We start from the raw sequence: 22643 nt of genomic DNA, 5'->3' as shown, positions 1-22643 counted from the left end.
CAATTCCTAAGTCAATTAGTGATATTATTTAACCAGGAATCTTTCACTGTCTCACAGGAGTTCCATCACAGGATGAAACAACCCTGTATTTCTGTGAACCAGTCCTATTTCCTCCAAAGAATTGTTAATATAGAGGGTCATAATTTCTACTTGCTTTCTGTTCTTTCCTGCAAACCCAAGGGGCATATTATTCCCCTCTCTTCTCAGCCTTATCACAGGAAGAACTCTTGCCTGCAAATGGATGATAAATGCTAAGTACGGTACACTGTGTCTCAAATATTTTTGGGAATCTGGAGGAGGTGAGCAGTAGCCAAAATAGGTATCATCAGGTTTATGGGAATTCACTAAACCTCTTCAACTGATAGAATTTTATCTGTACATGCTTTTAATTGCTTTAGTTTTTGCATCATAGTCATTAATGCTTATACCACATAGCTTTATGCAATGAGTCTTTCCTTACCTTCCTTACTTAATACTCTTCCTAAGCTACCCTCTCTCCCCAGCACCAGTATGGTACTTACTGGATTTCGGATTGGATGTTCAAGGAGGTGATTATTCTCAAAATTACTAAAAGATATTTTATGGAACTATTCTCCCAAAATTGGCTCTCACATCTCAAATGATGTTTTCATCCTTAATAGTTGGCCAGTAGACACAATTAACACAAAGCAAAGGCATATATTAACTTACCCAGAGTAAGAACACCTAGAGTAACACAGTAAAAAAATGGTAGTAAGATAAAGCAATTCTTATACATTTTTATTAATGGATGGTTGATATTCTAGGAACCTCTCTCAAGACAGCTTTCTTAAGACCAGTCTTCTTCTTTTTTGACTTCTTTTCTGCTTTTGAGTCCATTTCATTCTCATCACCCATTGCTGATAATTTGTCTGAAATGATCCTCTTAATAGTTTCAAGCCTTCTATTTCTATTGCTATGGTTTTCATACACATCTTGAGAATGACACGAAAGTCTAGCTAGTTCCCAGCCTTCAATCCAAACTTCTAGGAGAAAACTGACCAAGAGTTCATAGGGACATTTCCCTCAGACATGAAACCTATTCCTATTTAGCCAGATCTACACTGCACCATCTTTGACTTCCCCACTGAATTGTGCCCTCCTTTTCTGTCACATGGATAAATAGGAATAGTGCTTTCTACCTGTTATACCTTGTGTGTGTTGTGGAGAGAATGGAGGTCAGTCTGAGATACTGTCATGAAATTACTAAGTAGAGGACCTGACAGTCAGAACTTGAAACATGAATCAATCAGATAATTTGTGTTGACTGTCCTTGGCACACAGGAGGAAGATAGAGACTGGGTAGTTAAGATAAAGGAGAGAAAGCACAAACTAATTTAACTCTTTGATGTTATTACCAAATGGTTTATACTTTGGCATATTGCTGTATACCCCCATTTTGATGCATATTTAATTACTTTAGATTTGGGTTATTTTTGTCTGGAGTTGTGGTGGTATAAATCTTGAGACAGGGTACTCAAATCTTTTCAGGATAGAGACTGTCTCCAATTTTATTTTTGCATCCCTAGCACTTGGTATATAGTAAATACCTACAAAGTGATCTTTTTATCCATTCATTTTACCACTTTTATTTATCCATTCAAAAGCAAGTTATCTCCTTATTATATAGGTACTATTTGTCCATTGAGAGTTGTTTTTGAGAGGGCACTCAGGGCTGACTTTGCCTAAGAAATCTTTATCTCCATAGAAATCTAAATTCACTGATCACATGCCCTAGTAACATACAAATCACTGAGTCACAAAATCTGAGAGTTGGGAGTTCAGTGACCATAATATCTAATCTATGCATGAAATGAATCTTCATTAATTATGCTTGAAAATTACCTATCCAAACTTTATTTGATAACCTCCAAGGAAGGCGAATGCACCATTTTCTTGATGCAGCTCATTGTAATTTTGGATGCCTCTGTTAGGAAGCATTTCTAAACATCAAGCCTAAATAATCCTCTTTATAACATCTGTTTTTTGTTCCTAGTTCTTACTTTTATGACCAAACAGAGTAAGCATAATCCCTTTTCTATATGAGACCCCTACAAATACAGGAATGCTGCAATTATTTCCTCCCTGAATATTGTCTCCTCCAAGCTAAGTATCATCAGTTCCTCCAAATGATATTCATACATCATTGACAAAAGTCCTTTCACAATCCTAGAAGTCTTCCTCTATCCATTTTTTATATACTGGATATAATATATGATACTTAAAACTGAACACAGCACACCAGACAAGGTGTAATGACAGCAGAGAGAAGTGAGACTTTCACCTCCTATTCCTAAAAGTCATGCCCTTCTTAATGTAGTTCAAAATTTGCTTTTTTAGGTACTACAACTTACTTCTGACTTACAGTGAGCTTGTAGTAGACAGCCACATTTTTTCAGAACAACTGTTGTATATCTATGACTCTTCATCTTATACTTGTAAAGTTGGCTTTTATATCAAAGGGCAAGCCTGTGCATTTATCCCTAGAGATTTGGATCTTGATTCTTTTATCTTGTTAATTATTCCTCCCTCCTAGTTTTTTGTCATCTACAAATTTGATGAGCATATCATCTATAGCTTTTTCATGGCCATTGGGAAAAATGTTCAGAAACACTGAGTCAAAGACAGATCAATGGGGTATGTCACTAAATCTCCTGCTATATTGCCACTAACCCCTTAAAAATTTCTCTTTAAATGCAGCTATCCATTTCTGAATCACTCTGATTCACTTGTTGTCCAATAGATAACTTTTCTTCTCTGTAAGAATAATATGACACCCTGTATCAAAAGCTTTCTTAAAATTGAATTAAGTTCTATGTCCACAGCATTCCTTTCATCTGCTAGTTTGGTAATACTGTGAAAAAAGGAAATGAAGTAAGTCTAGCATGGTTTATTCTTTAGGAAGCCTTATAGGCTTTGTGCAATTATTGCTTCCCTTTCTAAATAGCTAACAAATCATCTTTTTAATGATATATCCTTGAGTTTTCCCAGGAATAAAAATCAAAGTCACTGATCTGTAACTTATTCCCGTATTCATTCTTCTTTTCAGAAAATCAAGACTTATGCCCTTCTCCAATCATGTGATATTCCTACTTTTCCCCTTAGCTTTTCAAATACCTCTTTCAGTCACTCAGTAATCTTATCCACTCATTTTTTTTTTCAGAACTTGAGGATGTAGTTAATTTAGGAGGGAGGACTTGGATGTATCACGGATAACTAGGTGCCTTCTTACTAAACTCATGTTTTATTTATCTTCATTGTGAATTTCCTAGAGGCAGTTGGTGGCACAGTAGATAGACTGAGTGGACCTGGAGTCAGGAACACTTGAATTCAAATCCAGCCACAGATACTTACTAACTGTGTGTTCCTGAGTCTGTCACTTACTCTTTGTCTTCCTCAGTTTCCACACCTATGAAATAGGGATAATAATAACACATGCCCCAAAGAGATGTTATAACAAATTAAGCATCACATACATGCTTATTATCTTCCCTCTTGGTCACTTTTAACCTATAATTTCTATTGTAAAATTCAGTTTAAAAACTGCTTTGCAAGAACTAAAGAATTGTGCATTTTTCTTTGTATCTATGGTCGGTTATTATCAACTCATCTATCCTAAGTAAAAACCTTCTCTCTTCTTTGTTTCTCTTCTTTTCCTCCCCAAGTGGTTTTTTAAGTAATATTTTTCCAATTACATTTTATGTCACATCAAACAGAACTGGAAGAGCTTTTACCATGGAGTGAAAATGGGGCAGGTTGGTAGGGGAAAGTTCTTGAACCTCACTCTCATCATAATTAGCTCCATGAGGGAATAACAAACATACTCAGTTGTGTACAACAAAATTCTATCTTAACTTACAGGAATTGAGGAGGATAAGAAGGAAAGAAAAGGGAGGAGATGATTAAAGGGAAGGAGGATTAAGGCAACTAGTAGTCAGAAGCAAAACATTTTTGAAGATGGACAGAATGAAAAGAGAATGATAGACACAGAGAGACAGAGAGAAAGAGAGACACAGAGAGACAGAGAGATGGGGGGACAAAAAGGGAGAAAATAGGATGGAGAAAAATGTATACTAATCACAACTGTCAAACATATCATAGTAAGTTTCTCTGATATAGACATCATTTCCTAAACACATACAGAGCTAAGTCAAATTTATAAGAGTACAATCCACTCCTCAACTGATAAGTGATCAAAGCATATGAACAAACAGTTTACAGATGAAGTATTCAAAGCTCTCTGTAGTCATATGAAAAAAAGCTTCAAATTACTGTTGATTAGAGAAATGCCAATTAAAACAACTCTGAGAGCAGAGAGGGGAGCAGAGCCAATATGGCCGAGTGAGAGCAACTATTCACCTAAGCTCTTAGACAAACCCCTTTAGATCCAACTAAAGAGAGAATGTGACCAGATTTTAGAGGGGCAGAAGTCAATAAGAGACAGACTGTGGCAGACTCACAGCCCAGGACAGACTGGAAGGTCCACAACAAGGTCCACTGTGCGGGGCTGGAGGAGCACACAGTACACAAGCTGTATCAGCACGGTCCCTAACATGGCAGGGCCAAGCAGGAAACCCCAGAGCGTCTGAGGCAGGGGCTATACTACGGAATCTTGGGCATATCAGCCCAGGATGGGAGTTCAGCGAAATTGAGCAAGAGAGAGCCACAGAACCCTAGGAATCTGCAGCAGATGCTCCTGAGACTATCAGCCAGCAGATTAATTGTCTGTAAGTCACCTACCTGAACTTCCAGAAGTCAAGATGGTGGAGTGATCTGTAAATGCTCCCTCCTCCCCTTGCTTATCTTGAAAGACCCATAAAATATTTCCCCCAAAAAATCCTATAGCTGTGGGATCAGCCAAGGGGGCAAACAGTCTCTTAGTATGTGAGGTTAGGAAAATCGCTAAGGAGGATATCTCTTGCTGTTGCTGAAGGGGACCAGTGCAAGACCAGAGTGGTCGCAGACATCCCTATCTCAGCTTACTGAGAGAAGATCCTAAGCTCAAGGGCGGGAGGGGGTGGAGGTCCCAACCATCAACACCAGGACCACAGTCGTGCCTCAATACCCCAGGGGAATTGAGAAGACATTAGCTCAGCCACAATCACCAACCTCTGAGCTTGCTTATGCTCTAGCTCAGCAGAGGAAACCTGTTGTAGCCAGACCACCCTTCCCCCACACTTAATACAGCTAGTTCCAGGACATCTCGAGGTAAAGCAAGAAAATCTTCATGTGGCCTCTGCTTTCTCATGCCACCCAGCTCAGCAGCAGGCAAACTGCAGCGTCTTGCTTCTAGCTGAAAGAACCAGAGGCCACAACACACAAAGCCTCAAGTTCAAGGCATGAGAACTGTTTGACAGAGCCCTTCATGCCCTAGAAGCAGAGATCTATTTTAAAGTCCAGGAAAAGGGTGATCATCATGAGTAAGAAGCAAAGCAGAAAAAGAAAGAGCTTAGAATCTTTCTATGGGGACAAGGACCAAAACATGAATACCAAAGAGGTCAGCATTGAGACTGTACTCTTATCTGAAACTTCAGAAGGGAATATGTACTGCTTCCAAGCACAAAGAGCATTCTTGGAAGAGTTGAAGAAGGATTTTAAAAGCCAAAGTAGAGAAATAGAAGAAAAACTGGCCAATGATTTGAAAAATATGAAAAAAAGAAATCACAGAAAAATTTAAAAGGATAACTGGACAAATGGAAAAGGAAGTACAAAATCTAACTGGAAAAAGTAACTTTTACCTGTGTTGATGCTTAAAGCAGAGGGAAATTTGTCTGTGTTTTCTGCTCTGCACTTCTATTCTCAGTTATCTCAACACTGGGCATCTTAGATCAACACAGGTAGCATCTTAGATCAGGTAGATGATCTCATTCCCCACTGTCAATCCCTTCCCCCCCTCATATCTCCCAGTGGACACAGTTCACAAGAGAAGAGCTGAGTAGGTTCTGCTGCCAGATAAAAGCTTCTGACCACAGCCTTGAGGATATTTCTCTCACCCTACAATCATGATTAAGGCCTTGGCAGATAGCCTTGGTATTTGGTGTTCTGCCTCCTGTATATTTTCCAAGGCATAATCAGTGACTGACATATTTCTAGTGCCTCCCATCCCTTAGAAAAATAAAATAAAAAATAAATACCATCCTGGCCAAGAATTACATTTGCATGGAAAGACAAGACAATAGATCAGGTAGCCCTGAGGTCCAAAAACTCCAAGAAGTGTATACCTGATCCAATAAGGACCTATCTCTGGAGGTTCAAAGGATCCCTGGTAAAGCTTCTTTGTGATATTTAGGCACACAATGGATGACTTCTTCCTTGATATGCACCACTTTTCAGCTGGACCCTAGGAACCAGAAAGTTTAATTAATAATATTTATAAATTAAAAACTCACAGAAACCCTAAACAAAAGAAGTTTAAGCTACATCACGTTTAAAAAGGCAGTACTCATATATATTGCAAATGGAGAGGTGAAAAAATCCATTAGTTTCTTCTTTCAGGAAGAAGATATTTCAACATTCAGAGGTTGTGTATAGCCTGGATGTAGTACTGATTCCCCCTACTCTCAATTCTCTTTCGACCCTGTCTATTCTTGGGCTAAGGCTGACTTTTTCACCTCAGCTGTACCCACTCTGACAGGGACTGCTGATATCACCTTCTCTATGAGAGAAGTAGCTTAGCTGCTAGTACTCAACTGCTCAGGTATTTGCCTAACTCAGAGGGGAAGCAGATACACTGACGATTTTCCACTACAGCTCCTACCCCCCACCTATGTATTCCCCATTTGAACAAATCAGCCACTATTGCTTCTTTAATTATTAAACATTACCTTTTGCTAATCAAGAAAGCAAAAAAAAAAACCCGAGTAATTGTATCATACCTTTTACTTGACAGAAGATAAAAGTGAACAAAATCTAAAAATACAACTGTCCAGCCATAAACCTGAGTGAAAATCACCAGAACTTTCAGTGGCCATGGAGGAGAGTGAACATACAGTTACAAAATTGCTCCTGTTTTCCTTTCTTCTGGAAGAGGACCATGACATCACAGAGGTGATTAACCCATTGAACCCATTCAGTGATAAAGGCTTAATAAGAAATGAGGGAAAGATTGGCTTCTTAAAAAAATTTTCTGGGGAAGGGAAGACCCTCAGAGTATCTGGCCAAAGCATAAGTAATTACTATTTACATTCATTCTGAGACAATCAGGGCCTAAGCAGTGACCAAGTAGGGCTGGGGCTGGAACTTATTGTTAGCCAATCACTGACATTGAGAGTGTTATTGGTTAAGGTAGGTTAAGGATTAAGGCAGGGTTAAGATAAAAAGAAATAAAACCAAAAAATGTTTCAGAGATTAAAATTTGCATTCCCTTTGGCAAGAGGACCTACAGGCTAATGCTTGATACCTTATGTGGAAACACAGAGAAAGTGAGAAAGGAAGAAAGAGAGGAAGGAAGGAAGAAAGGAAAGAGAGAAAGAAAGAAAAGAGATGGAATGGAAAAAGGAAGGAAAGAAGGAAGGAGGAAGGAAGGAGAAAGAAAGAAAGAAAGAAAGAAAGAAAGAAAGAAAGAAAGAAAGAAAGAAAGAAAGAAAGAAAGAAAGAAAGAAGAAAAGAAAGAAAGAAAGAATGGAAACCATGTTGTCAAATTAGAAGTTTGGCCCCCAGTAGGCCACTTATTTTCTACTCACAGAGATTGCTGTTTGTCCATTTGCAAAGAGAACCATGACATCACAGAAATGAGGCCATGACATACAATTTAAAAGGATTTTAAGTGAGTGCAAATTCTCCAGTCTCACTTTCTCCTGTACAGCCATCCAGATATGGATGAGGACAATTCCAGGTGGCCCAGAATTCAGTGGGGGAATTTGAAATTATCAAACTAAGGTCTTTAACAGGGCTCAGTTTTACACTTACAGAAATTCAGCAGTTAAACACATGATTAAGAAAATCCATGTACCCAGGTCTCCTCATGACTCTTTACTGCAGTCCTTAATGACATAATCTTTTTTTTGTATAATTAAATTTATTTATTTAACTTTTAACATTCACTTTCACAAAATTTTGGGTTATAAATTTTCTCCCCTTTTCTCCCCTCCCCCCCAAACACCAAGCATTCTAATTGCCCCTATGATCAATCTGCTCTCTCTTCTATCATCCCTCTCTGCCCTTGTCTCCATCTTCTCTTTTGTCCTGTAGGGCCAGATAGCTTTCTTGACCCCTTTACCTGTATTTCTTATTTCCTAGTGGCAAGAACATTACTCGACAGTTGATCCTAGCACTTTGAGTTCCAACTTCTTTACCTCCCTCCCTCTCCACCCCTTCCCTTTGGAAGGCAAGCAATTCAATATAGGCCAAATCTGTGTAGTTTTGCAAATGACTTCCATAATAGTTGTGTTGTATAGGACTAACTATATTTCCCTCCATCCTATCCTGTCCCCCATTACTTCTATTCTCTTTTGATCCTATCCCTCCCCATGAGTGTCGACCTCGAATTGCACTCTCCTCCCCAGGCCCTCCCTTCTATCATCCCCCCCACCCTGCTTGTCCCCTTATCCCACACTTTCCTGTATTGTGAAATAGGTTTTCATACCAAATGAGTGTGCATTTTATTCTTTCCTTTAGTTGAATGTGATGAGAGTAGACTTCATGTTTTTCTCTCACCTCCCCTCTTTATCCCTCCACTAACGAGTCTTTTGCTTGCCTCTTTTATGAGAGATAATTTGCTCCATTCAATTTCTCCCTTTCTCCTCCCAATATATTTCTCTCTCATTGCTTAATTTCATTTTTTTTAAGATATGATCCCATCCTCTTCAATTCACTCTGTGCACTCTGTCTCTATGTATGTGTGCGTGTGTGCATGTGTGTGTGTGTGTAATCCCACCCAGTACCCAGAAACTGAAATGTTTCAAGAGTTACAAATATTGTCTTTCCATGTAGGAATGTAAACAGTTCAACTTTAGTAAAGTCCCTTATGACTTCTCTTTGCTGTTCACCTTTTCATGCTTCTCTTCATTCTTGTGCTTGAAAGTCAAATTTTCTTTTCAGCTCTGGTCTTTTCATCAAGAATGCTTGAAAATCCTCTATTTCATTGAAAGACCAATTTTTCCCCTGAAGTATTATACTCAGTTTTGCTGGGTAGGTGATTCTTGGTTTTAGTCCTAGTTCCTTTGACTTCTGGAATATCCTATTCCATGCCCTTTGATCCCTTAATGTAGAGGCTGCTAGATCTTGTGTTATCCTGATTGTATTTCCACAATACTTGAATTGTTTCTTTCTAGCTGCTTGCAATATTTTCTCCTTGACCTGGGAACTCTGGAATTTGTCCACAATGTTCCTAGGAGTTTCTCTTTTTGGATCTCTTTCAGGTGATGTTCTGTGGATTCCTTGAATATTTATTTTGCCCTCTGGTTCTAGAATCTCAGGGCAGTTTTCCTTGATAATTTCATGAAAGATGATGTCTAGGCTCTTCTTTTGATCATGGCTTTCAGGTAGTCCCATAATTTTTAAATTGTCTCTCCTGGATCTATTTTCCAGGTCTGTTGTTTTTCCAATGAGATATTTCACATTATCTTCCATTTTTCCATTCTTCTCGCTTTGTTCTGTGATTTCTTGTTTTCTCATAAAGTCCTTAGCCTCCATCTGTGCCATTCTAATTTTGAAAGAACTATTTTCTTCAGTGAGCTTTTGAATCTCCTTTTCCATTTAGCTAATTCTGCTTTTGAAAGCATTCTTCTCCTCATTGGCTTTTTGAACCTCTTTTGCCAATTGAGTTAGGCTAGTTTTCAAGGTGTTATTTTCTTCAACATTTTTTTGGGTCTCCTTTAGCAGGGAGCTGATCTGCTGTTCATGCTTTGACTTCATGTCTCTCATTTCTCTTCCCAGCTTTTCCTCCACCTCTCTAACTTGATTTTCAAAATTCTTTTTGAGCTCTTCCATGGCCTGAGCCCATTGGGTGGGCTGGGACACAGAAGCCTTGATTTCTGTGTCTTTGCCTGATGGTAAGCATTGTTCTTCCTCATCAGAAAGGAAGGGAGGAAATGCCTGTTCACCAAGAAAGTAACCTTCTATAGTCTTATTTTTTTTCCCTTTTCTGGGCATTTTCCCAGACAGTGACTTGACCTCTGAATATTCTCCTCACACCCACCTCGCCTCCTATTCCTCCCAGCCAGCGTTTTGGGGTCTGAGATTCAAATGCTGCTTCCAGACTTAGGGCTTTTGGCGGGGGCAGAGCTGCTATTCAGTGTGAGATTAAGTTCAGGTGCTGAGGTTGGGGCAGGGCCGCCTCTCAGGCTCAGTTCCCTCAGGGGGTTTATGCACAGACCTTCCTCAATGGATCCAGGCTCCTGCCCCCTTGGGGAGCCCTGGTCTGCAGCCGCCTCTCAGCTTCTACCTCCCGGGGGGGCCTGAGTTATGGGGGCACCTCACTCCCCTCTCGACCCGCCAAAGAGACTCTCTCACTGACCCCCGTCACCTGTGGGTGGAAGGACTTGTGCGGCCACTGGAGGTCCCGTCCCTGAAGCCTGCTCGGATCTGTACCTCTCGGTGCCATGGCCGCAGCAGGTCTGGGCTGGGCTCCGCGTCTGCAGCGAGACGGACCTTTTGCGAGAGGTTTGCAGGTCCCTCTGTGGGTGGAGGGACCCGCGTGGCCACTGGAGATCCCGTCCCTGAAGCCTGCTTGGATCTTTTCCTCTGGGTGCCGCTACCGCGGCAGGGCTGCACTCAGCTCCCAGTCCCGGCGCCCAGTCCACAGCGCAAAGGACCCCCCGCGAGAGGTTTGCAGGTCTCTCCGGAACAGAAATCTCCCTCGCTCCAATGTTCCGTGGCCTCTGGGTGCAGAATTTGCCGTGAGTTACTTCCATGTAGCCGTTCTATGGGTTGTGGGTTCGGAGCTATGTGTATGTGCGTCTTTCTACTCCACCATCTTGGCTCCGCCCCAATGACATAATCTTTTACAGAAATAGTGCAGATGGGGGAGCTAAGATGGCAGAGTAGAAAGATACACATATGCTAGCTCCGAACCCACAGCCCATAAAATTCCTGTAAAGAAGAACTCCCAACAAATTCTGGAGCAGCAGAAGCCACAGAATAATGGAGCGGGGGAGATTTCTGTTCCAGAGAAACCTGAAAAACTGACCCAAAAGGTCCATTGCACACTGGACCCACAGCAGAGCCCAGCCCTGCCTTGGTCAAGTAGCACTGAGAGGAGCAGATCCGAGCAGGTTTCTGGGGTGGAATCTCCAGCAGCAGAGCAGATCCCTCCATGCACAGGCACCAGAGGTCAGTGAGAGGGCCTTTTCAGCTTGCCAAGAGGGGAGCAGGGTGTCTCCATAACTCAGGCCACCTCAGGAGGCAGCAGTGGGGGCAGCAGCAGACAGGGGCTCCCAAAGCAGGCAGGAGCTCGGATCTGTTGTTGAAGGTCTCTGCATAAACCCCCTGAGGGAACCGAGCCCCTTGCAGTAGCCCTGCCCCCACCTGAGCACCTGAACTTAATCTCACACTGAATAGCAGCCCCACCCCTGCCAAAAACCCTGAGGCTGGGAAGCAGCATTTGAATCTCAGCCCCCAAGCCCTGGCTGGGCAGATCTGGAGGCACGGTGGGTGTGGAGAGGACACTCAGAAGTCAAGTCACTGGCTGTGAAAATGCCCAGAAAAGGCAAAAAAAATAAGACCATAGAAGGTTACTTTCTTGGTGAACAGATATCTCCTCCCTTCCTTTCTGATGAGGAAGAACAATGCTTACCATCAGGGAAAGACATATAAGTCAAGGCTTCTGTATCCCAAACATCCAAAATAAATATTCAATGGGCTCAGGCCATGGAAGAGCTCAAAAAGGATTTTGAAAATCAGGTTAGAGAGGTGGAGGAAAAACTGGGAAGAGAAATGAGAGACATGAAGTCAAAGCATGAACAGCAGGTCAACACCTTGCTAAAGGAGACCCAAAAAAATGCTGAAGAAAATAACACCTTGAAAAACAGGCTAACTCAATTGGCAAAAGAGGTTCAAAAATTCAATGAGGAGAAGAATGCTTTCAAAAGCAGAATTACCCAAATGGAAAAGGAGATTCAAAAGCTCACTGAAGAAAATAGTTTTTCAAAATTAGAATGGAACAGATGGAGGCCAATGACTTTATGAGAAACCAAGAAATCACAAAACAAAACCAAAAGAATGAAAAAATGGAAGATAATGTGAAATATCTCATTGGAAAAACGACTGACCTGGAGAATATATCCAGGAGAGACAATTTAAAAATTATGGGACTACCTGAAAGCCACAATCAAAAAAAGAGCCTAGACATCATCTTTCATGAAATTATCAAGGAAAACTGCCCTGATATTCTAGAACCAGAGGGCAAAATCGATATTGGAAGAATCCACCAATCACCACCAGAAAGAGATCCAAAAAGAGAAACTCCTAGGAACATTGTGGACAAATTCCAGAGTTCCCTGGTCAAAGAAAAAATATTGCGAGCAGCTAGAAAGAAACAATTCAAGTATTGTGGAAATACAATCAGGATAACACAAGATCTAGCAGCTTCTACATTAAGGGATCGAAGGGCGTGGAATATGATATTCCAGAAGTCAAAGGAACTAGGTCTAAAACCAAGGATCACCTACCCAGCATAACTGAGTATACTACTTCAGGGGAAAAATGGTCTTTCAATGAAATTGAGGACTTTCAAGCATTCTTGATGAAAAGACCAGAGCTGAAAAGAAATAGTGCAGACCATGATTTGTCTGCCTCTCTTCTTTGTCTCTCTAACCCAATATAAAACTGCTATTCTCTTCTACTACTAATATTTCTCTGCCACTCTACAGCTACTGGACTAATGTTAAATTCCTTTTAGTAAAGCAGTCATTTGTAGTCTGTCACTGATATAGAAGGCCTAAGCCTGGGACCTGCAGATTTCTAGGTATAATCCCTTGGATAGGTACTGAACCAGTCTAAACGACTTCTGGGACAACCTTTCCAGTAAATCAGAGAATTTTGAAGTTCCTCAGCTCTCTTGATGTTCTGAGGGCTTTACCCCTCACAAACTAAGGAGGGAGATAGAGGGCAATGCTTCAAACCTCTGAGGAATATCCCCTCTCAGTTTCTGGATAGTACTAACACCATTTCGGCTCGTCACAACAGGATTCTGATAGCCTTCAAACACTTTCCTCAGATCCTGCAGGGATTTACTTGCCTTAAACAGTTTTCCAGCTCTAGGTGAAAATAAAAAGCAGCAAGAGCATCTAAGTCTTTACAAAGTCAGAGGGTTTTGCTGCTTCAGTGGGCTCCCAGACTCTAGAGAACCTTCTGGACATTAGTCTCAGGGCAGTGAGCAGTTGTTCCCTGATACCGCAGTCCCATAATGTCAGTGACTGGTGGATTTTGGGAAAGTGTCTCCATGATGATTCTGAGGGAGTGTTACAGGACAAAACACACATTGTCTTCTGCAGCTGCACTTTAGATCACTCCATAGGTTGGGTCTAGGTTAGCTTCCCATTTTTTAATCATAATATTCCTCTTCACACACTCTTCATTCTAGTCAAAGTGGATTGCTAATGATTCACAATGTGGAACACAGTTTCTGACACCATGCCTTTGAGAAATGGATTTCTCTCCCTCCTCAGCCCTACCTTGTGGTTCCCTCTAAGAAAAGATCATCCTTCCTGAGGAATGATCTCTCTACTAATAATGAGGCAAAATATCACTGTGAAGAAATTATTTGACATAAAATATTATATATAAATATGTGTGAATGATTTATTTATTTTCTAATATACACTTTGTAAACTTCACCTGGTCATATAAAGGTTCCTTGGGAGAAGAGATTGTTTTCTTGATGTCTTTGTTTGGCTATCATCTACTACAGAATCTTGAACATAACAGAGTGCTAATAAATGTATGTTAAGTTGAAAAAGATTTTACTTTAGGGCAAAATTAAATTGATTACTAGAACAAGTCCTCTGATATACAGTTGCACAGTGATCTTATTCAAGTCTTTTAACCTCTCAATACCACCATATAAATCTTTATGAAGATAAATTCTCAAGAAGTTGATGATCTATACTCATAGAATCAGTTCCAACTCTGGGAACACTCTATACCCCTAAATTCAAAGAAAAGACCAGAAAAAACAATGTCTTCAGAATATTTTATTGTGTACCACATTCTCTGCACCACAAAGGACATGGAGTTCAAACATCTCAGATTGGAAAATGCCTAGAATTGGGCTCTGCGAACAGTAGGCATTTAAAAGATGCTTATTGAATTTCTACAGATAGAAAGTTCCCAAATAGTGATGAGGGACATTTCTTTATTTGAGTACTCTTCTCACATTACCTAAGACAAGACTGCATGTATATTAGGTGCTTTGTAGGCAAGTTTCAGTACTTTTCCAAATGGTGACCTCAGTGAAATCCTTTCTGAGAAGTTAATTGCCTGACTGACATGAGGACAAAAAACATAGGAGCTGTATTTTCTGGTCTCAGGATAGACATAGAGCTGATCTGAAGAAGCTGGCCAAACCTAACACTGATACCACATAAAGTATGCTTTGAAATATTAGTGTCCTTTTAGTGCCACATCATCAAGAAATCAGGCCCAGAATGAGGTATAAAGGGCAGCTGACCAGAGAGCCAGAGAATTCATCACCATCTTCATATTCAGGTGCTGTTGAAATATCAAAGAGAAACCCTTCGGAACATGAAGATTCTACTGGTGACTGTGGGGCTGGCCCTGGTCTGTGGCCTCCAGGCCCATAAAATAATTGTAAAAGACTCAAGCAAGACAAGTAAGCAAGAAAGGGAACAAGGTGATAGAGTTGTCTAGCACAAGATGTAAGGGTAACTGGTAAGGAAAACAGAGCCTCTTTGGGCAGGACAAAGCAAAAACAGGACTTGCAGTTGAAAGGAAAAGATATGCATTTCTGTCTTCTCACTCAGTACTGTCCTTCTTAATAGTTGTGTTGTCTACCAATGATTAAAGTCAGCAGAAAATATGAAATTACATATGAGTATGTGTCCATGCCCTATTTCTTTTTTTTAATTTTATTTTTCATTTTTAACACGGTTTAAAACAGAAAAAATAATTCAAACTATTGGTCAGGTGATACTTCTTTTTAAAGTATTTACGATATGTACCATGAAAGAATTTTTTAAAACATATTAATCAACTGAGACACAAATAATATTTATGTTGCTAACCTCACAAGCTCTTCAACTAATTGTCTCCACAATATTACTAAGAATTAAAGGACCCTAACTTATTGTTATTGGTCTAAAGTCCTATGCCTAATAGCTTAATTTTTGACTTAACCTCTTATGTTCTCCTACCAATAATCTATAATTGAATAGACTTGGTATTAAGCTTACAAATCTTTGGAGTATAGGAAATTGCCACCAAGAGTAGGGACATTGCAGGGATACAATATCTCCCCAACTTCATGTCAGTTTCAGGCTGGATTAAATTGTCCACTTGCATTCAGTCAGGCTTAAAGTCTGCCAGGTGTCAGTGGGGAAACTGAGTCAGGAGAATCCTACCTCAGCCCAGGCTGAACAGCCACTCTCCCACCCTTCTCATGAGATCACCTTCTGCGGTTCATACCAGCATCTCACCAGCTTACTGGCATCATGGATTGGAGGCTCAGAAGGCCTTTCTTGCTATCTGTACCTGGAGTTAGACTCAGAAGAACAATCACTTAATTGTCCCATAGCATCTAAAAATGGCAGGTTCCAATAAGCAGGTTTCAAATATGATTATAATTTCACTTTGGCTAAAGAGCATCTTTTGAAGCAAGTCTTAAGTGGCTTACATGCCTATCTATACATGTTCTAGTTCCTGATTAAATAACAATCATAAAATCAAATTTACCATTAAAACCTTAACTTTTCCATCAATGCCAAATTTTACCCAAGGTTATCTTCCTCTAGGAAATTTAGACGAAAATTCTTTTCCCCAAACTAAAGATGCCATTGACTTATTCTCAGTAGTTAATTCAGTCTATTGTTTTAATACTAATTGCTTTTACCTCACTTTGCAACATGTCCAATTTCCCTCCCCATCACTCCCCTCCCCCCACTTCCTAATACCTTGCATTCTGATTACTCTTTCCCTCAATGTACCCTTCCTTCTATCACACCCCCACCCTTCCCTTACCCCCATCTTCTCTCTTTTCCTGTAGGGCAAGATAAATTTCTACACCACATTCCCTGTATTTCTTATTTCCTGATTATAGGCAATAAAAATTCTCAACATTATTTGCTAATACCTTGAATTCCAACTTCTCTCCCTCCCCCACACTCCCCAGCCCCACTGAGAAGGGAAGCAATTCCATACATACTAAATATGCATTGTTTTGCAAAAGACTTCCATAATAATCATGTTATGTAATACTAATTATATTGCCCTCTGTCCTACTCTATCCACCCTTATTCCTCCTCCCACAATTGACCTTGTCCCTTCTCAGAAGTGTTTATTTTTAGTGACTTCCTTCTCCCATTTGCCCTCCCTTCTAACTTTCCCCTCACTCCACTTGTCACCTCCTCTCCTACTTTCCTGTGGTGTGGTATAATTTTTCATATCAAATTTAGTGAGCATATTATTACCTCCTTCAGTCACACGTGGAGAGAGTAGCTTCATTTTTCCCCTATCACTTTCTCCCTTTTGTCCTCCATTGAACAAGATTTTTCTTATCTCTTTGAAGAGTTATAGCCTGCTTTATTCCATTTCTCCCTTTCTCTTCCCGATATTTTCCTCCTTCACCCCTTAATTTTTATTTGTGTGTGTGTGTGTGTGTGTGTGTGTGTGTGTGTGTGGATATCGTCTTTTCTGATTCAACACACCCTGTACTCTCTGTCTATATATGTGTATGTGTGTGTGTGTATGTACAATCTCTCCATCTACCCAAATACTGAGAAATGATTCAAGAGTTGTAAATATTTTCTTTCCATGTAGTAATGTAAACAGTTCACCTTTAGAGAGTATTTTATGATTTTTCTTTCCTGTTTACCTTTTCATGCTTCTCCTGATTCTTGTCTTGGGAAGTCAGATTTTCCATACAGATCTGGTTTTTTCCTCCATATGAATGATTGAAAATACTCTATATCATTGAATGACCATTTATTCCCTTAAAGTATTATACTCAGACTTGCTGGGTAGGTGATTCTTGGTTTCAATCCCAGTTCCTTTGACCTCTGAAATACCCCATTCCAAGCCCTTCGTTCCCTTAATGTTGAAGCTGCCAGACCCTGTGTTATTCTGATTGCATTTCCACAGTACTCAAATTGTTTCTTTTTAGCTGCTTACAATATTTTCTCCTTGATCTGAGAACTCTGAAATTTGGCCACAATATTCCTAGGAGTTTCTATTTTGGGGTCTTTTTCAGGAGGTGATTGGTGGATTCTTTCAATATTTATTTTACCCTCTGATTCTAGAACATCAGGGCAGTTTTCCTTGATAATTTCTTGGAGGATAATGTCTAGGCTCTTTTTTTGATCATGACTTTCAGGTAGTCCCATAATTTTTAATTTGTTTTTCCAGGATCTATTTTCTAGGTCAATTGTTTTTCCAATGAAATGTTTCACATTATCTTCTATTTTTTCAAATTTGTGTTTTTGTTTGCTAACTGCTTGGTTTAACTCATAGTCATTCATTTCCCTGAAGTCAATTCTCTCTTTTAATGAATTATTCTGTTCAGTGAGCTTTTGAACCTTCTCTTCCATTTGGCTAATTCTGTTTTTTAAAACCTTCTCCTCATTGGCCTTTTGGATCTCCTTTTCTAATTGAGTTAGCCTCTTTGTAAAGCTGTTATTTTCCTCAGCATTTTTGGTTCTCCTTTAGTAAGTTGCTAACTTGTTTTTTAAGGTCTTCTATTGCCTGAGCCCAATTTAAGTTCCCTTTGGAGGCCCTGGAGGCAGAGGCCTTGACTTCCTCTAAGAGTATGCCTTGTTTTTCCTCATCTGAAAAGATGGGGGAGACACCTGTTCCCCAAGAAAGTAACCTTCTATGGTCTTATTTTTTCCCCTTTTTTGGGCATTTTCCTAGCCAGTTCCTTGACTTCTGAGTCTCTCCCCCACAACTACCTCGCCTCCAGTTCCACCAAGCCAGCACTGGGGGGATGAGATTCAGATGAGCTGCTCCAATCTCTCAGGGGCTTTAGGTTGAGGCAGGGCTGCAATTCAGTGTGAGAATAAGATCAGCTTCTCAGGGGGGGCAGGGCTGCCACACAGGGCTCAGTTCCCTCAGGGGGTTTACAATGAGACCTTCAACAATGGATGGGGGCTACTGCCTGCTTGGAAGCCCCATCAGCTGCTGCCTCTACTGCTGCCACCTGAAGAGGCTGAAGTTATGGGGACACTCTGCTCCCTTCTTGGCCAGCTGAAAAGATCCTCTCACTGACCTTTGGCACCTGTGGGTTGAAGGATCTGCGATGCTGCTGGAGATTCTGTCCCCGAAGCCTACTCAGATCTGCATCTGTTGGTACTGTGTGGCCAAGACAGGGCTGGGCTCTGCTCCGCATCTGGTGCACGATAGACCTTTCCCATTAGTCTTTCAGGTCACTCTAGGATAGAAATTTCTTCCACTCCATTGTTCTGTTGCTTTTGCTGCTCTAGAATTTGTTGAGAGTTCTTCTTTACAGGGATTTTATGGGTTGTGAGGTAAGTGGTAGCATATGTGTATCTTTCTTCTCTGCCATCTTGGCTCTGCACTCCCCTCCCCCCCATTTCTTTTAAATGACAAAAATAAAAACCCATAGAACAAATTATGCATCAGCATTGAGTGACCTATAAAATTTTCCTCACTCTAATGTGCTGAAATCCTGAGATGTCATTCTTTCAAAAAGAGAAAAAAAAAAACAACTGTAATGGAAATATATGTTCTCTGATTCTGGTGACAATATTCTACCAAGTCTCCTTTCCTGTGACCTACCATTTAAATCAATTTTGCTGGTAGTGTTCAAACAGTAGCTTCAGGTCTTTTGTTCTGCACATATATTGGGATTAGATGCCACATGAATTCTGTGATGAGGAATAATCTCACATCCAGGTAATCTATAGGGAAAGAGAATCCCCCATGACCATGAGTGTTTAGAATCAATTTCACAAGTGTTTAGAATCAGAGAATGAACACAAATCTTTTGAAAATAATAAAGGAGAATCACTTTTAAGACTCCAGTAGAGATCGTTCATGTTCCCCAAATAAATAAAGAAATTACCAGTCATATCTAAGTCCAGGTTACATAGTAATATGAGGGGGGAATACTGTCATCAGTAGAATAATGCTACGAAACACACAGTGCAAATATAATTAGACCTATCATGGGGGAACAAAGGAAAGAGGGACTGGAAGCTTGGGAGGGAGAAGTTGGAGCAGCCTGAGGTTTCAAGGCCATATGTGTCATGGGTCATGAAGTGTGGCCTTTGGACTGAATGGAAACTTCATTGATCAAAACACCTTAATAAAAAGATCTGTACTGTAAAACTTGAATTCAGTCTAAAGGCCACACCCAAAGACTTAGAAGGGTATAAGTGGCTTCTAGACCTCAGATTCCTCACCCTTGCATTGGACAAATGAACAAACTAGGACACAAAAAGGTTAGTAACTTGCCAAAAGTCACAGTGTGAATTAGTATCAGAGCCTGACCAGAACTCAAATTACCTAAATCCTAGTCTCCTGAGCTTATTGCTTTACTATGAAGATAATGTGTGAACTGGGTAGGACTGGGGTAAAGATATACTTCATTTTTGAGGTATCAGTTTCCTCAGTTGTATAATGAGGGATGGGACTATGGCCCTTCTTAGTTTAAAAAATATCATGTTCTCATGTGACCAGGGATGTCTTTTTTCATTTCCCATCTAAATACTTTTCCACAGCTTACTGGAAAGTGGCACACTATTGCATTGGCCTCAAATGTGACATGTAAAATTGAGGAAGAAGGTAGCTTACGTGTCTTTGTGCAATATGTCAGTGGAAAGGATGAAATTCTTTATGGAGACTTCTTTAGAAGGTAAGTGCTACCTGAGTTAATTGGTGGATGTGGAAGTGGGGAAAAAATCCTGGAAAATAATACTTCAGGCATCCTTTAACCCACAAAGACTGAGTCAGGAGTCAATTAGTGATGAAGTTCCCAGGATGTGGTTGGTTTTTTGAACAGAAAGGGCAAGTGTTTAAGGAAACAGAAATTAATACACTACACACAAACTTGAAGCTTATATGCAGGGGTGAAAGGTAATGTCAATTAAAAGTATTTTTATATGAAGTTCTGATCTTTTGAATCTCACCCTTTAGGGGACCTACGATTTCCTTTTGTTCCAAACTCCCTCAGTCACCAGTCTCCATTTCCTAGCATAGATGGGATACTTGAGAATCCTCTGCTAAGAACACAAAAAGCAGAACGAGAGAGGAAGAAAATTTGCAGTACCTGATTTAGCCCTTCCCCAATTCATAGGCATCAACTTTGCATACAATTAGTCCAGAATTCTACTCAAGTCATTCCACGTTTATTTGACTCAATTTCTTTACCTGTAAAATGAGAGTAATAATAATATGCATTCCTCAAGATTTTTATGGTGATCAAATGATGTGATATATGCAAAGTGATCAGCACAGTATTTGGCACCTAATAAAGACTTTATAAATGTTATTTTTATATTCTTCAACTTTCTCTAGTGAGCAAAGTCTTTGGTTCTTATGTATTAGTATTCATTCTCTATGTAGTTTGAGTATTTTAAACTTAGATGTATTTGATTCAAAGTTTTGTTTTTCTCCCCAACTGACTGATTCCTTTCTCATCCTAGTTATTTTTCTTTGTTCAAATAAAAACTCTTCAGTTTCATTTGATATAAAATATTCTCTGGAGTGTATTTGTGAAGGTGTTTAATATACTTTGCTGCTAATTTTTATGACCATTAATATTCAACTATATGTCCCTTTGAGTTATCACATAAATTTACAGTATAGCATTGTCTTAAACCTAATCTCTGCCAGACTATTTTCCTGTTTTCCAAGAAATTCTTGTCAAATACAAATATAAAAACCTTTTCCAGGTAATTTATATTTTCACATGTACCTGCCTTTGATTCTTTCTTGTCCTTTCATTTTTTCCCATCTATTTTTCTATCTTTCCTAAAAAAGGAATATGAAATATTTTAGATCATTTCAATTAAATTAATTACCTTGGGATAATATTTGTTTGCTCTTCTTCTGAGATTTTGTGAGTACAAAATACAATAACTAGTTCATATTTATATATAGTTCTTTCATTTTAAAGAAGTTATAGGTTTTCTCCACAGGGAGCTTATGGTTAAAGGCAGAACAATAATGTCCCTATTTAGTTGATGAGAACTTAAATTCTCTGAAAATTGAAAAGACTTGCTTGCCAAAGTTAACACAGTTAGAATGGGGATAAACCAATATTTGAATCCAGATCCAGTTTCAGTTGAGTAATGGAAAGCCCACTGATTATCCCAAAGTATTTTTATTTCATAACTACTAAAGAGAGAATTCTTCTCTCTAATGAAGTATTTTCTTTAATTAAATGTCAACATTACTCATGATAACAGAGATTCTGACTTTTCAAGCCATACAAATTTAATTTAAAATATTCAACAACTTTTAAATGGTGAACTCAAACTTCTCTAAGAAGTTAGAAGTCACCTTAGATTCAGTATTGTTTATAATGCTACTGTAAGAATGAAAAAGTGCATATTTTTCATATAATATTAAAATTAATCAAATTAATACATTAGGGTATTTCTTAGTAAAATTTCCTTTGGCAAAATGAAGTGTTCTTATGATCCTAGTTTTCATTTCCAGGGAAAATGGAAAATGTGTTCCATTTTCTGTGACTGCATTCATCAAAGAAGATGGTGACATGCATGTGGAATATAAGTATAAATGAACATCTCAATGTCTTTCAGTATTATTCTGCAGTGAATTAATGGACGAAGTGAGTAACAAAGAAGTAGAAAAGGATTAGAAACTATACCAAAAAAAAAGCCATTTTGGAAATGTCGCTCCAAAATCCTGTCTTAATTACATCATGACTGCACTGTGCAAGCCTAGATGAGACCCTTTAATCTTCTCTTCCCCTTACAGAGCTCTAGAGGTCTGATTAGCCATTATGAGATTGGAATGGTCATTAACCCATAGTGTATCCTTGAGCAAGTTTTTTTTTGCCATTCCTTGGCCTCAGTTTCCTCATCTACAAATTGAGATGTTTGGGCTAAATGGTTTCCGTTTCTAACAATTTGTGACTCTACAGGCATGTAAAAGGAATGTTGAAAAAAGTATAATGTAGCAATAAAATTACAGTTTGTTTAGAATAGCAGAGCTCATGATGGAATAGGGTTTACCAGAAAACCCTGGGAAAGGACCTTGCATGAAGTTTCACTACTAATATGCCTCAAGTCTTTGCCTTTGTTCCTGTAGTTTCAAAATTCTGACCTGCTTTTTTAATGACTTCACAGATGATGGACACAATGATTTCACCATTCAAAGTTTAGGCTCTGACCATGTGGTATATATCTTGTTTAATATCAAAGATGGAGAGGTGACTGTTTGGGGAGAACTCTTTGGTATGTATCCTATGACTCTGCAGTAATACAATTTCCCTTGTCTTTTTCATGAAATCATTAATAAAGGAAAAT

The 22643-nt window shown here is 39.4% G+C and overlaps 1 protein-coding gene across 1 annotated transcript in view; it reads left to right on the top strand.

The window, feature by feature from the left end:
- LOC140526983 (major urinary protein-like) overlaps positions 1-22643 on the top strand; it is a 34977-nt gene that overhangs the window by 8370 nt on the left and 3964 nt on the right. The window contains exons 2-3 of the mRNA XM_072643603.1: positions 19869-20002; positions 22464-22571. Of these exons, the coding sequence (XP_072499704.1) occupies positions 19957-20002; positions 22464-22571 (154 nt within the window). The 5' untranslated portion in view covers positions 19869-19956. The remainder of the gene's footprint in view (positions 1-19868; positions 20003-22463; positions 22572-22643) is intronic.

This window comes from Notamacropus eugenii, chromosome 1, assembly GCF_028372415.1.
Source record: "Notamacropus eugenii isolate mMacEug1 chromosome 1, mMacEug1.pri_v2, whole genome shotgun sequence".
Lineage (NCBI taxonomy): Eukaryota > Metazoa > Chordata > Mammalia > Diprotodontia > Macropodidae > Notamacropus > Notamacropus eugenii.
This window is presented reverse-complemented; position numbering and strand designations above follow the sequence as displayed.